At 41.9% G+C, this 16,417-nt stretch overlaps 1 protein-coding gene across 9 annotated transcripts in view; it reads left to right on the top strand.

Annotated features, from left to right (window-relative positions):
* ASTE1 (asteroid homolog 1) overlaps nucleotides 1–16,417 on the top strand; it is a 33,802-nt gene that overhangs the window by 5,120 nt on the left and 12,265 nt on the right. For 6 of the 9 annotated variants that reach the window (XM_070794844.1, XM_070794853.1, XM_070794838.1 and 3 more), the window contains 3 exons: nucleotides 4,521–4,731; nucleotides 6,753–6,942; nucleotides 9,560–12,022. In XM_070794844.1, the coding sequence (XP_070650945.1) occupies nucleotides 4,521–4,731; nucleotides 6,753–6,942; nucleotides 9,560–9,887 (729 nt within the window). In that variant the 3' untranslated portion in view covers nucleotides 9,888–12,022. Of the gene's footprint in view, nucleotides 1–4,520; nucleotides 4,732–6,752; nucleotides 6,943–9,559; nucleotides 12,023–16,417 lie in introns of those variants that run through there. The other 3 variants (XM_019962563.2, XM_070794867.1, XM_070794874.1) reach the window with 3 other exon arrangements.

Here is a 16,417-nt window from a genome sequence, read left to right on the forward strand (position 1 = left end):
AACCATTTTAAAGGGGTGAATTTTATGACATGGGAATTATGTCTCAGTTAAAGAAGGAAAAAGTCCCATTGGTCTGCTTCCCCACAGGATCTAATCTTTCTTGTAACAATTCCACATACATAACTTCTGAGGTCCCTGCAAGGGACATGCCTGATTACAAGTCACCATGCTCAGGGAAGCCCAAGATTGGACATTCACATCTGGTGTGTATAATTCATTTATCATTTAAGTCTACATGAGAGACATTCTTATCATGTTAAGTAGCACAACTGACTAGAGCTGAGCATAGGTCAGATTCCAAACAGGGATTTATTAAAACTTTACCCATACCAATAAAAAATAAGTGTGGCTGTTAGCATGACTGATGGTGTCCTGAATCCTTATAGCTCTTCCTGTTCTTCTGCTGACCCTTCCCAGGAGTGTACTTGAGGGCCATCAGTCACTCCTCTGTCATAAGGGCTCTATGGTTAATAGAGACTTTTTAATAATCATTAGGATCCTGTGGCCTCTATGCTCTGCTAGTCACAAACAATGGAAATCTTTTCTGAAGCAGTCTGACTATGTCCATGAGACCAGTTACCCATTCACGAATTTTGACTTAGGAATGTATACCCTGTTTCCAAGCACCCACCCCCAGGTTAACTATAAATTGTCCCAATGGCCCCTGCAAATGCTTCTGATCGATTGTTGTCCACCAGATCCTGATCCCACCCTGAGTGAGTTACCTGATAATAAACCAATCCATTGATTATATGGAGCCACATGCCTCATTTTTCAGTCTCAAGATGCCTTCTCATTCCCTCTATCCTCCAACAGCAACATTCTAAAGGATGTGTTGCTGAAATTACATTTCTACTCACAACATAAATGGTGCAATGTTGGAGGCCTTTTTTTTTTTTTTTAATCTATGGCTTTATTGAGAAGTAACTGATGTACAATGAAATGTCTGTTTTAAGTGTGCATACTCTGATGAGTTTCGATGTACATTTACATCCGTGAATCCATCCTACAGTTAAGCTAATGAGTGCATCCATCAGCCCTAAATATTTCCTTTGCCGCTTTGCCCTTCATCCTTCCCTGCGTGTGTCCACATAGCAGAGTGCACAGATAATTTATACCTTGATGAGTTCTGACCAGCTTGACAGTTGCACATAAGGAGAACCCGGGTAAAGACTCATTATCAGCACCCCTGCTTGCCCCGTGTGGCTGCAGTCACTCTCTCCCTCACCTCTTGTGATCATTGTCTTCATCTCTAACAACACTGAATAGTTACTTTTTACACTTTATAAATCATCTGTCTTATTCAACATGATGTTCATGAGATTAATGAGATTCATTCATATCACTGTGTGTAGTTGCAGATCATTCATTTCTCATTGCTGTGTATTTTTACATTGAGGGAATATGCCACAATTGATTTTTCCAGCTGTTTTTTTTTTAAATAGCTGATGGGCATTTGGGCAGTTTGCAGTTTAGGCTGTTAGGAATAGTGCTATGAACATCTGAGTGTACAGCATTTAGTAAACATATGGTCACATTTCAACAGAACGTGACAGTTGCACGTTGTCATATGTCCCAGCTACTCCATTCCTGGTTATACGTCAACTAGGAGAGTAGTAGCTGGGACATAAGACACACATACATTCCTCCTAGGAGACTGCCGAGTGCTCTTGTACAGTGGTTTCACCAGTAAATATTCCCACAGCAGTTTATGGGCATTCCTCTGACTACACCGTTACCCTTACTTGGTGTCTTCTATCCTTTTAAAACATTTTAGCTATTATGGTTGCCATCATTTTAGCCAATTTGATGGGTCTTAATTTGCATTTCTCTGATGACTTTATTTGAACACCTTTTCATGTGTTCATTGGCCATGTGCATATTCTGTTAAGCTTCTATTCAGTCTTTTCCCATATTCCTGTTTTTTGGTTTATTCCTATATACAGGTCCTTTATCAAATAACATGCATTGTGGGGAGTATGCTGTGGATTGTCTTTTCACTCAAGTATGTTTTCATGAACAGAAGTTCTTAATACACTCTAAAATTTCATTATTTATGCCTATCACTTCTGTAACCTACTTATTGCCTGCTCCAAAGTCATGAAAAAAATTTTTGCCTTTCACATTTAGATCTGAAATCTATCTGGAACTGATATTTGTGTGTGTGTATGGTATGACACAGGGGTTGGGACACTTTTCCTGCCTGAAAATCAAGTTGAGATAATGAGTACAGTGTGATAATACTCCTGGCTCAGTGGAGGTGACAAGTATGTACCTGTATTCAAAGTGAGGTGAGATCTTAGTTGTATCTGCAGATGTCATTTGGGTTTCCATTGGCACAGTCAATTCTGTATTCTAATTCATGCTGTTAGCTCTGATTAGCCCACGGTAATTCTAAAGGGTATCGGTGCAGATGTGATTCCAGAGATGTGAAGTTCACATATGGAAACTTTGTGATAGTATGTGTTTATTTCGTTTGCTTAACATGATGTGGCAATAGTACTTCACCTGGGATTTACCTGGTGGCCCAGTGGTAGGCAATCCGCCTTGCAGTGCAAGGGATGCAGGTTTGATCTATGGTCTGGGAAGATTCCACATGCTGCAGTTAAGCCTGCATGCCACAGCTGAGACTCGATGCAGCCAAATAAATATTTTTTTTTTAGTTTAAAAAATAATAATACTTCATCTGCTCTGTGCCAGCTCTTGTAATAGAAACTTTATAATCTCTTATTTAGTTCCCACAGTAACCACATAGGATAGAGTTTCCATTTTCACTGTGTTACTTGCGGTGGACAGAGCACCATTCAAGTGAACCCTCAAGAGGCTATCCGTAAGGAGAGATGGAAGGGGTCGTTCTTGGAGAGTAAGGCAGTGTGCCAAGACCAGCCTCTCTCCTCTGCCTCTGTGGCAGCTTCTTCTGCAGATTTGTCAAAGTGGGATGAACCCTCACTAGATTTAAGGGCTGTGAGCAGAGCAGTTCCCCTTTGGGAAGGGAACATGGATGAGTGAGTCTTACGAAACATCTTGTGTAACTCATACTAGTGTCCATTATACAGATGATCAGACCTGACTGTAGAAAAGCTCAGAAACTTGCTCACGGCTGCAGAGTTAGTGAAGGGAGAACCTGTCTGAAGTCAAAGGCCAGACTCTGCTTGGTTTATAAAAGTTGTAACTTGGCTAGAGAATTCAATAATTTAAGCATTATGTCAGAAAAGAATTCATGTGTTTTCTTAGCTTTGCTTGGTATGTCCTTTTATCAGCTTAGGAGATTATGAGGAATATATTTAAATTTAAGTAATTAATGCTACTTCCCAAAGGGGTGGGTGACTGCTGTAAACCACTTTGTGTATTTCTAATTTTAAAAAGTTCATCAGAGTATCTGGTTATTAAAACCAGTACCTATAAATCATTGTATTAAAAGCTGTCATACATTGACAGTGAAACTGTGTTGTCAGTTACAATGTGTTTTACTTCAAGGTCACAGCTCCATTTTCAGCTGTTGCGAGGCGTTACATGCCGAGAAATGTGCCAGGCAGTCTCATCTTTCCAGAAAATTAAGAAGGAAGTCTTTTCTGGCTTTGTGCAGACACCACAAATACAAACTATTATTTTTCCTCTCAGAGTTTGATGGTGAAGTCACCCTGAGGTGCTCTTCTAATAGACCTAATTTCCTTTTCTGTGAAACTCTGTGACCTGTCCCTTATGTTTCTTAAATCTTAAGAAAACTATTCTTCAATTAAAAAAGAATAAAAATCGAAAAGAAAGAAGAAAAGATATTCATTAAGTTAAAATTATTTCAACCAGAGCCTGAAGCTCTCATAGCTTATTACTTTCTTTATGTGAAACCTGGAGTAAAAGTTGGTGTGGTGAGTTACTAGCACGATGCAGGCAGTCCGTAAATATTCCTGTTCCCCTGGAATATACCCGCCACTAGAAGTGGCCATCCTGGGGCAATTCCCTTGTGAAAGAAAACAGTAAGACATACATTTGAGTCAGGACCCAGACAAACAGAGGCTGTGTGGGATGCTGCAGAGGGTGCATGTTGTCCCAGTCTGCCTTCTGGAGGTGGTCAGTGATGCCCTCATGGAGGCCGGGGCCGGCACAGTCACTGGCAGGAAGGGTAGGGTTGAATGTAGATCTTTGTTTCTTAAAGCAGAAGTGTTAAAATGCAGATTTCTGGGCTCCCCTCAGATTTACTGAATCAGTTTTAAGGGATGGGGCCTGAGGATTGTTTTCACTAGCTTCCCGGGTGAGAGGCACACTGAGGATAACCAGCAGCCCACACGGGTTGTGGACCAGGGCACGGACTGATGCAAAAAAGGACCACAGCACGTCCAGCCGGTCACCAAACTTATGCCAGCCCTCACGAAGGTTCTAAATGTTCTAAGTGGGGCTCATTTTTTTCCACAGAAAGATAAAAAACTGACCTGGTTTCATTTGCATGAAAGTGTCTTCATACTAGAAAAAAAAAAAAGACATTCCCCAAAGTAACTTGCAGAATGTCTGGTGTGTATTTCCAGCTCTCCTTGGCTAGCCGGCAGATGCTTCTGTTAGAAACGCTGAAGGTGAAACAGAGCCTCCTGGACCCAGTCCCTGCCGCGCTGAAGTTGCCTGTCGCTGTCAGCTGCTACTGGGTACAGCACGCAGAGGCCACGCTGAAGCTGCATCACCTCCAGGCCCTGCTGCTGGGGATGCTGCTGGGGCCCTTGCGTGCCATGGCCAGCAGCCCTGGTAGGTGCCTGCATGTTCCAGGAGTATGTCTTCATGAGCTACGTGCATGTAATCAACAGTTGAAACAAACAAAAGTTCCCAGATTATTTACTTCCATCAGTTGTATCAGAACTTAGAAGTGGGGCACCCAGACAGCTCTGATTCCTTGATCAGTGTTTCTGAGCACCACGTGTGCCCTGACCCCAAGGGCACAGCGGTGAAGATGTGCTGATGCTGTCTCACGCACCTGCCCCACGGCACCTGAGGCTGAGTCTTGAAAGCACGATTTTCATGTGCATTTTTTTCTCTGTGTTCCCTGTCCCTCTCTTCAGTGCAGCAGCAGCATCTGCCCTGGAGACTTACGTCCAATTGCCCATTAGTGGAACTTCTGAACACCTACAATAACAGTAAATGTGAATGCTTGTGCTGCTGTTTTTTGTTTTCTCCACTGCAAGTTTCTGTTAGTATGTAAGTTAATGATGGTAGAAATAGTGATTTCTCTTTCTATTAGAGAAATACACTTTGAGGTACTCTCATCTTCATTTCGGAGAAGGCAATGGCACCCCACTCCAGTACTCTTGCCTGGAAAATCCCATGGATGGAGGAGCCTGGAAGGCTGCAGTCCATGGGGACGCTAAGAGTCGGACACAACTGAGCGACTTCACTTTCACTTTTCACGTTCATGCATTGGAGAAGGAAATGGCAACCCACTCCAGTGTTCTTGCCTGGAGAATCCCAGGGATGGGAAGCCTGGTGGGCTGCCGTCTATGGGGTCGCACAGAGTCGGACACGACTGAAGCGACGCAGCAGCATCTTCATTTAAACACCAGGTGAAATAAAATATTGAAGCATTGGAGCCTGTCAGTCCTCTAATGAAATTACCCTTTGTACAGGATTATGAGCTTTATCCAACATGTATAACAGTTGTCACACTCTAGAACAGCACTATCTAACATGATAGCTGTGAGCCACATGTGGCTGTTTAAAGTTGAACATTCAGCTTCTCAATGAACTCACATTTCAAATGCCCCGGAGCCACAAATGGCTAGAGGCTGCTGTACTGGACAACATTCCCATCATTGCAGGAAGTTCTGGACAGCGCTACTCTGACATTTGCTGCTTAAATTAAGTTCATGAAACAATGAGCCAACAGAGACTCCAGGACACCCCAGAGTGTGAGAGCCTCTGTCAGAAGAGACTATTGTAAGCAAGTAAGTTCCAGCCTGCTACCAATTAGGACAGAAATTAGGGTGTTTCCCCTCACTGAATATAAACATAGTTTAAGAAGATTGTCAGAGCACCAGCCTATTAGGTTTTTACCTGAGTCCAAAAGAAGGGGCATGTCAAGGGTCTGTTTGTTTTCTTTTAGGAATGTGGACCCCCACCCCCACCCAGGCAGTCTCAGTGCCTTGGTGCTCGCTCATTGGTAAAAGGTGGGCCTCCTTTTCCTTCCTTCCAAGTTGGTCTGGAAGGCAGGCTGCATGTGGACCTGGGTACAGGCAGGTCTCCTGGGGTGGTTGCTGCTTTTCCTTCAACACTGAGCAGGTGGATGACTTGCCAGATTTTCTGAGAGTCTTGCTTTTGTTTTTTCCCCATAAAACAGAAGTTAAAGCGTGTTTTGAACACACGACTGTTCTTTGAGGAAATTTAGCAAAAGAGAATAGTAAAGAGAATGGAATTTTTCATAGTAATTGGTATTTTTCAGAGACAGATTTAGGGTTTGGAGAGTTCAAATGCAGATGTGTTTAAGGTCAGGTAGTAGATCAGAGGAAGAGATATTATTCTAAGGAAAAGTAAAGAATTTGGGGTTGAATAAACTTAGGTTGTCACTAAAAAGGCATCTCAGTATAAATATTTCAGTTTATATGTCGAAAGGCTTTTACACTGACATGAAAATAGCTAAGAGCCAGAAAAGAAAAGCATTTTGGTTATTTAAACTAGTTTTTTTCTTTATGGAATGTGAAGTTTTATATATGGAAAAATACTACAAGATGATACAGTGTTTTTGGAAATACTGCCCTTTGGCTGTGTCTCTTATCTAGAGGAGAAAGCTGTGCGGGGCGGTGGAGCTGAGACGCTGTATGCAGAGCTGCAGAGAGTGAAGGCACCTCCGGGCACACGGCTGGACCTGGACACCGCTCACGTCTTCTGTCAGTGGCAGTGTTGCCTGCAGATGGGGCTGTATCTCAACCAACTGCTGTCCACGCCTCTTCCGGAGCCAGACCTAACTCGGTAAGTAACTACCAGGAAGCCGGTTCAGGTGGCCGCAGGTCAAAGTTCTATTTACATTTAAAGCAAAGAAGGTTTTTTAACGAAACCAAATTTAGTATAATTGGTCTTGAATTGTTCAAGTCTAATAATTCAGGTCTAATAATTGTTAGACCTGAAGAACTATAATGCTGAGTTTAAAAAATATTAAATTATTTCCATATTTCCGAAGAAAGTTTCCATGATTTTTTTTTAAAGCTTTCCAAATTACAAAAAAAAAATCAGTTCCTTAAAGGTAAGAGGCAGTTGTTGATAGAGTATAACTCTTCCCCTCATTTCTTTCAGATATCACAGTATGAAGGCTTTTTCTGATGATCTTACTGAAATATTCTCTACTTCTAGCCTCTGTAGTCCTGCTGCTCTTCTGTGTCTTTGTACTTGCATTTCTTACCACTTGGCATATTATTATTCATTCATTCATTCAGATGGTAAATATTTACTCTGTGCTAGGGTGTAGTGAGCAAAACATCTAAAAAGTCTGTTGTCACAGAGTTTTTAGTGATGTGACTATTAGATGCTTATGTTGATTTTTTGTTTGTCTGGGGCTTTTGTTTTGCCAGACAAATATGAAGGGAGAGACAGCCTGCATGCTAGGACGTGAGTTAATGTTTGGCTGTGGAGTGTAAAATGTGTAAGGAAAGGCTAGCAGTAGGGTGTGGGCCAGTGAAAAGGGTGGTAGGATCAACAGAGTGGCCATCTGAGTGATTTGTATATTTGAGGGAGTGAGTGAGAAAGATAAAAGGGAGATGGTTAGAAAATAGACTTGCAGTTACATATATCTCTGCACTTGATTATAAGCCCTGGGAGGGCTAAGGACTTGTTTGCTGTAGCCCCAGAGCCTCGCATTCAGTAAAGTACTCACATATTTATTGAATAAATTAGTTTTATATGGAGGCATTTCATGTGTACTGGTATGACTTGAAATGTTTCAAGTTCAAAGCTTCCTAGCAGTAAATACTGTTGTTAATGTTACTGAAGGTAAGTGCCGGACACTCAGTGAGGCCAAACACCACCAGAATATTGCAATTTGGAGCAGAGAAGGGTTTATTGCAGGGCCATGCAAGGAGATGGGTGGCTTGTGCCTTAAAAACCGAAAATTACCCCAAAAGCTTTCAGCAAAGCCCTTTTATAGGAAAAGTAAGGGAGGGCATGGTTAGTTGTTGCAAACTTCTTGATGTCAGATCCTTTGTTCTTGGTCAGGTCCTGATATTCCTGTACACTTGTAACAAAACAGTTGTTATTCTCTGTTTTGAGAAAGGGAAGGAGAGGCATTAAATTCTGTTTCCTTGCTTCCTTGCGGCTTTTAACACCTAATTCCTTAAGCAAAGCGATGTTACCCCTCATTTTACTTGTTCAAAGTCCCAAGGCTTGACTTTCATCCTCTGAGGTCCAGGCTCTGGCTAAGAGCAGAGGGTCCTCATGTGGGCCAGTCCCCTGCCCAGGAGCACTCGTCCAGCACCCAGTCGGTCCTCGCACCCAGGCCTGGCTCAAGGCAGATCTCAGCTGCCAGTGCACTCAGGACCGGGTCCCCAGACCCTGTCCAGCCAGTCCTTAGCCTGGGACTCGGAGAACACCGCGATCAGCCTGTCCCCACATTGTCCTGGCACCCCTGTGTGACCCTGACTGTTGACAGAGTAGGACCTCTAACCACCTGGCTACCTCTCCTGTGCTGAGGGCCGGGTGCCTGCCTCTCCCGTTTCATGAGTGCAGTGCCTGAAGCTCTTGCTGCCAGCATGTCAGCCCATCAGGCCTGCCAGCTTGACAGCACCTGGGCCTCAGCTGCCCCCACAGACCCCCAGCAATCGCAGGTGGCCACACAAACCTGCTAACCCAGCCAGGCCCCTATTACATTAATACACCCTGGAACTTTCTACCAAATAAGATTAATTGCCCTTTGACCTATGGATTCTTTATTCCTTTCCTTTAATAATTTTGGCCATCCTTGACTGGATCCTCTCTAGTGACCACAGATCTATTTAAAACAAAACAGCAGAAACAGTTCCCTTAATAGTGATTTCAGCAGGAGAGTTGTTCCTGCATCTCAGCATCAAAGGCTCTTTAAGTCATGATGTATACTAAATAAATGGTGGTTCTCCATCAGTTGCTAAGGTACCAATCAACCTTGGCAGTAAGTTATATATTAATATTAAATCTGTGGCTTCCAGTTCATCTCAGCTTGTATTTGTGGAGTTTTTAATCCAAGTGAACCAATGACCTCACAAATGATGAAATTAAATTTTCTTGTATTCAACAGCCTACCTGTGTGTTTAATCAGAGGCATTTTAACTCCTTTTCTTTGAAGTGTTAAGAGGCCTGCTCAAATTGGGGCCAGTTGCAGAACCAGCAAGCACCCATCATTTACTTTGTAGATAAAAAGTTCTAAGTATTACCAGCCAAGAAGTAATCTTTGTAACAATTCAGTTCCTTCTTTCAAGAAACAGATTATCCTTGAGTAAGTAATAATGATTTTATAGAAGCAGTGTTCTCAGTATTTGATGCATCTGTTGAAGCCACGTTAGTGACAGCTGTCCCAGCGCAGGAGCCTCGACTGTAATGATACCCTCTCCTCTTCCCTGAGCAGACTGTACAGTGGCAGCCTGGTGCATGGTCTGTGCCGACAACTACTGACATCGGCCTCGGTGGAGAGCCTCCTGCGCTTGTGTCCTGAGGCCCAGCAACTCTACGAACATCTGTTCAGTGCCACAAGATCCTGTGCCCCTGCTGAACTATTCCTACCAAAGGGTAAATTAAATTCAAAAAGAAGAAAGCAGAAGAAATCAGGTATCAGCTGGTCAGAGAACAGAGTGGGAACCACCCTGAACGCCAGGAGTTGGCATGAAGGAAGCAATCCGTTTGAGCTGTTGATGGTGGAGACCTTGGAGAACGAGGAGGCCCCAGAGCTCAAATAAACTCAGTTTATAATTCTTATCAAGAATTTGTGTTACCTCCCTTGAAATGATAGTTTTTTCTTTAGAATTAATCTGTGAGAGGATAAACACTGCACTACTTTGAATTGCAAAGTATTTTGTATTCTGCTTTTGATAGTGATTTAAGTAAACTTTTTGTATTTCTTAAACATATGTGAAAACATGTTTGTACTTGCCACATATCACTTCAGTAAGTTAATAATAGTCTAGTCTTCAAATTGCAGCAACTCAGTCTAAGCTATGTTTTTTCAAAAAGAACAGAAGTCCTATGTCAGTTACTTCCTATAAGCTGAAGCTGACTTATCATCATTTAAAACAACTTTTTTACATCTGTATCTTCTTCCTCCTTCATTAGGAAAGGTCTAGGCCCTGGAAGATAGAAGCAGCCAGACAGAAAATGAGACTCTTAAGTACTTTGACAAGAGCCCATGGCAGGGCTGATGAGCACTTTTAGAACAGAAATTGAAACTGTTAATTGTCCCAACAATAGAAGAAACAGCATCCTGGTGGTGAGATGTGCAAGTAATTTGATGTCATAGCCAGCATTTTTAAATGGAATTATCAGATACACATATCATGGATTGTGCAGCTTCTTACTGTGGACTGCAGTCAAGACTTTGAAAGGCACTGCTCTGGAACACACTAGAGGCTACCAACATTAGAAACACCTACAGAACGGTGAAGACATGGCCAGTTCTAAATAAAGAACTGAAAATAGAAAAGCAAGTGGAACGAATATATTTGGGCAAGATCTGAGAGTATACGCCAACCTTCATTTTTTATGTATTCATGCAAATGGCGTTCTGCTGTCTTTACTGTCTCATTGCTATATTCCATCAGCAGCTAAATGTGGTTTCAGCTGTTTTTTGAGCAGGCCTATCTTAAGTTACTTTTGTACTGTTCATGGGGTTCTCATGGCAAGAATACTGGAGTGGGTTGCCATTCCCTCCTCCAGTGGACCACGTTTTGTCAGAACTCTCCACTATGACCTATCCGTCTTGGGTGGCCCTACACAGTATGGCTCATAGTTTCATTGAGTTATGCAAGCATATAAGATCTTTGTCATATCAAAATTCTCTTCCTTGATTCTTGGAGCGGGGGGCCAGTGGAGAAATTATATTAGTAGCAGTGTCCTATTTCCTGGCTTATCATCAACACTGCTTTTTAAAAAAAATGTTTAATTAGAGGATAAGTGCTTTACAATATTGTGCTGCTTTTTAAAACACCAACCTTGCATGAAAAACCATTCTTTCCCAGTTCTGCTTTGGCAAGTGTACTGATTTGATAGGCACCAAACTGAAGAGTGTAAGGCTACATAATTTAATTGTGTAGGGCTACAATTCAAAATTGAACTGTATCATTTACCTTTTTCTTGCATTAACAGGAATTTTTCAATCGAAGGAGCCTTCCTTCTTTCAGCAGACGTAAGAAAACAGGTTCCTTTCTTTCACTGTTGGAATTAGGGCCATTCACTTGAAACTATCTAGCCTTGCAGTAAAGTTAAAATCTAATAATGTCCATTAACTCTTACTGTGAGAATTCAGGAAAGTTACCTACTCTGGTATGTATCTTCTCCTGTGTTCATTAAGCAAGAGGTCACAAGTGCTCCACAATACATCTGAGGGGGTTTACCAAAGAAATATGACATAGTACCTGACCCCCAAAGTCATACTTGTGTAAGCTGCAAGGGGAGGTGAGACAGTGAAATAATGAGAACATTTTATGATGCAGTTCATCAGATGCAAAATGGCAAAGTACAGACTGAAGGCTACAATCAGGAGAGATCGGCCATGAAGACAAGGAGGCGAAACCTGAGGATTCTCAGACGTGGCTTTTGAGCTTGGCTGAGAGAGAGAGATGTGATTCGGAGGAAGTACAGGTGGGGATGGGAGCATATGTAGAACGTCACATACTCCACTTGGAAAACCTGTTTCCTATGTTTTTTAATCAAGTCTTTAGACCTTGCTCTTTCTGATTCAGTTCTAGATACTGAAATTTCACTTGAGTCTTTGGGGATGTTAAGTCTTCAATTAGCAATTTAAGTAATAAAAAGGAACTTTGGACAGCTAAGATCAATAAATTTTAGGAATAAAGCTGGAGAGAGAAAAACACTATAATGTGATGTTGTTCTCTGTTTAGCTGTGATTAAACTTTTATTTTTACAAGTCCTTTTTGAGATACCTGGACATGGGAAGTTGAATATATATATCCTTTAAATATAAATTTAAAGGCCTTTTTTTTTTTTGTCTTCACACTAATTTATTCTTTTTTTTTTCTTTTATTTTTAAACTTTACAATATTGTATTAGTTTTGCCAAACATCAAAATGAATCCGCCACAGGTATACCTGTGCTCCCCATCCTGAACCCTCCTCCCTCCTCCCTCCCCATACCCTCCCTCTGGGTTGTCCCAGTGCACCAGCCCCAAGCATCCAGTATTGTGCATCGAACCTGGACTGGCGACTCGTTTCATACATGATATTATACATGTTTCAATGCCGTTCTCCCAAATCTCCCCACCCTCTCCCTCTCCCACAGAGTCCATAAGACTGTTCCATACATCAGTGTCTCTTTTGCTGTCTCGTACACAGGGTTATTGTTACCATCTTTCTAAATTCCATATATATGCGTTAGTATACTGTATTGGTGTTTTTCTTTCTGGCTTACTTCACTCTGTATAATAGCTTCCAGTTTCATCCACCTCATTAGAACTGATTCAAATGTATTCTTTTTAATGGCTGAGTAATACTCCATTGTGTATATGTACCACAGCTTTCTTATCCATTCATCTGCTGATGGGCATCTAGGTTGCTTCCATGACCTGGCTATTATAAACAGTGCTGCGATGAACATTGGGGTACACGTGTCTCTTTCCCTTCTGGTTTCCTCAGTGTGTATGCCCAGCAGTGGGATTGCTGGATCATAAGGCAGTTCTATTTCCAGTTTTTTCTTAATAATTATGACAAAGGAATTCAAATTAATTTCATATTTGAATTTCTAACTCAAACCAATTAGTTTTAGAAGCTAGGAAGATCTTACAATTATCTTTTCCTCCTTTGTGCATAAAATAAATGAACCAATGACTATGCCTCAGTTACCCTATCTGCTGGAGTAGGAAATGGCAACCCACTCCAGTATTGTAGCCTGGAAAATTCCATAGACAGAGGAGCCTGATGGCTACAGTTCCTGGGGCTGCAAACAGTTGGACACGACTGAGCATACACACACACCCTATCTGTAAAACTGGAATCAGAATAGTTCACATTGTTGTCCAAGGGATAAAATGATGTGTACTTTTAGTTAGCACAAGTGGCTCTAAAACATGCCACAAGTGACAGCTATTATTAAATCCACACCTGAGAGCTAAGAGCAAAGCAAGGGCTCTGGGAGAAATGAGGGTGCTGGGCAGAAACATACGGCATTGAGAAACCAGTGGCTGCCAGAGCTCATGGCAGACTCTTGCAGAGGCAAAGCAGGTCAACATTGTTAAATACGGCCGAGTTGAGAAGGGCAAGAATGTGAGAACATTAGCGCAGCTTTAGCAGAGCTGCCAGAGAAGGCAATGGCACCCCACTCCAGTACTCTTGCCTGGCAAATCCCATGGACGGAGGAGCCTGGTAGGCTGTAGTCCATGGGGTCGCTAGGAGTTGGACACAACTGAGTGACTTCACTTTCACTTTCATGCACTGGAGAAGGAAATAGCAGCCCACTCCAGTGTTCTTGCCTGGAGAATCCCAGGGACAGGGGAGCCTGGTGGGCTGCCGTCTCTGGGGTCACACAGAGTCGGACACAACTGAAGTGACTTAGCAGCAGCAGCAGAGCTGCCAGGCTGAAGCCACACTGGAAAGTGAAGAAGTGCTGGGAGAGTGCGAAGCAGCAGCCAAGCTCAACTCCAGGAAACAATGAATAAAGACCAGAAGGAACAGGCCCTGTGTGAGCATTTTGCTGCTTCTGTCCTTTTTTCTTGTTATCAAGGAATTTTCTGTAGTGTTTTTAAACCCAATTTGAGACTTCAGGATGTGTTTAGAGACAAGAGAAAATTAGGAGCAAGTGTTACCTTTTCCTGCAGCTGCAAGGGTTATATCCTGACCCTATCCCATAACCCTAAGGAGACCAGTCTCCCACATAGTGAGGCTTCCAGAGTTCACGGAACACTGCTGTCTAGCACATGCCATCTGGCTGGTTTGCACACCACAAACCCAGCAGCACCCAGCAAGCAGTCACTCGCAAGACCAGGAGAAATAATTCCACTTCTGTGAAAGGACAAACTCTCACTAGTATCTGACTCCAAACACAGTGAGCCTGGATTCTTAGTGTGGTGTTAATGGAGTACTCAGTATTTATCTCTGGTGCATTTCAGTCAGGGCAGCTAGAAATGATTCTGTACTTGTACCAATTTAAAATGAAATAATCTTTATTTTGGAGAGATGTCTATTAAAAAGATGGCTCTCCACTTGTAGCAACAGCTTTCTGAGCCATACAGGATACGTTGCTTTAGCATTTCTTTCCAGGTCTGAATAATAGTATAATTCAAGCCCATCCAGCTATAATAATTCTTAGATGAGAACTTCCTGCTGAGGAAGAGCATTTTAAATTTCAAAGGCATGGACTGCCCCCAGGCAGTGTACCAGTCTGTTAAAATGGGCGAAAGAAATGAAGAGGTAAAACATGGAGAATTGTTCCAGCTAGTTTCACTGGATTTGGTGTTCAGGGAGAGAAATTCCATATGTTACATATGCACATTCAATCACTTTTTTTTTTTTGGCCTCACAATGTGGGATCTTAGTTCCCCAAGACTGAATTCGGGCAACACCAGTGAAAGTGCCAAGGCCTAACCACTGGACCACCAGGGAATTCCCCCACATGCAGTCACGTATTCCTAACTAGTATAGATAACATTTTAGGTATTTGGTTAATATAGCTAAAGTTTTTATTAAAAAACCTAAATTGTACATATTTTAAGAAATTTTCCCATTATCACTTTAGGAGATACTTGGAGATTTCTATGTACAATATAACACACTATCATCAGGATCAAGGAATACCTAGGAATGTTTTTGCAAAAAACAAAATTAAACAATAAAAATGTATCAATGCTGGATTTTTGATAATTTGTTAAGACTGAAACATAACCATCACATGAGCTAGCATACAAGATTGGGGAAACTTTTCAGGCATGTTGATGTATATAATTAGGGCTTTTTGGAGGATTAACTGAAGTGCTTGCTCTTCTTGAAAAACTGCTGTATGTGTATCCAGACATCACCCCCTTCCCCATCTTCCTGTGTCTGGCTTATTTGTGTTCTTGTAACAATGGAATAAAGCAAAGGATGTGGACAGGAAAAACAAGTCTACTCTGCAGTGTCTCAATGCATTCTGTCATGGATGCAGAGTGATGAGCTCTATTTCAAAATAGGTGGATTAATGTACTTCTTAAAAGTCAACTTGCTCTGCTATAGAAACCTTTGAGTAAATACATATTAGTATTACTCTAAAAAATGGAGTTAATAAACATACCAATGAGAACAGCTATAAATCACTGTTGAAACTGCCACAACAACACAGCATTTTTATGTTTTCATTAAAAAAAAAAAAACCTTATTTTCAGATTTCCTATTCAGCTGTCATTCAGTATTTCTATACGATGGGGTGTAGTTGAAAATGAGGGAACTGGGGGTTCTGTTGTGGACTGTTGCTGTTTTTTAGTCCCTAAGTCATATCCAACTCTTTTGCAACCCCAAGGACTGTAACCCACCAGGCTCCTCTGTCCATGGGATTTACCAGGCAAGAATTCTGGAGGGGGATGCCATTTCCTTCCCCAGGGGATGTTCCCAACCCAGGGATTGAATCTCTGTCTCCAGCATTAGTAGGTGGATTCTTTACCACGGAGGCACCAGGGACACCCTGGTAGATATGTTAAGTTAAACATAGCTTTTACGTGCTTAAGTAGAGAGAAGCCTAAATTAAAGTCTTTGAGTGTTATCATGAAGTGTTTTCCTCCTTCTCTGTTTACAAATATCTCCAATAAGTATATTGTACTATTGTAATCCTTTAAAAAAGAAAGAGGAATTAGACATCAAATTGTCAACATTTGCTGGATTGTAGAAAAAGCAAGGAAATTTCAGAAAAATCCATCTGTTTCATTGACTACGCTAAAGCCTTTGTCTGTGTAGATCATGACAAACTCTGGAACGCTCTTAAAGAGATGGGAATACCAGATCATCTTACCTATCTCGTGACAAACCTATGTGCAGGTCAAGAAGCAAGTGAGAACCCCCTGTGGATCAACCGATTGGTTCAAGATCGAGAAAAGGGTACAAACAGGGTGTCTGCTGTCACCCTGTTTGTTTAACCTATATGCTGAACACATCATGAGAAATCCTGGGCTGGATGAGCTACAAACTGGAATCAAGATAGGTGAGAGAAACATCAACAACCTCAGATACACAGATGATACAGTCTAATGGGAAAGCAAGAGGAACGAAAGAGCCTCCTGATGAGAGTGAAGGAGGAG

The sequence above is a fragment of the Bos indicus genome, chromosome 1, assembly GCF_029378745.1.
Source record: "Bos indicus isolate NIAB-ARS_2022 breed Sahiwal x Tharparkar chromosome 1, NIAB-ARS_B.indTharparkar_mat_pri_1.0, whole genome shotgun sequence".
Taxonomy (NCBI): domain Eukaryota; kingdom Metazoa; phylum Chordata; class Mammalia; order Artiodactyla; family Bovidae; genus Bos; species Bos indicus.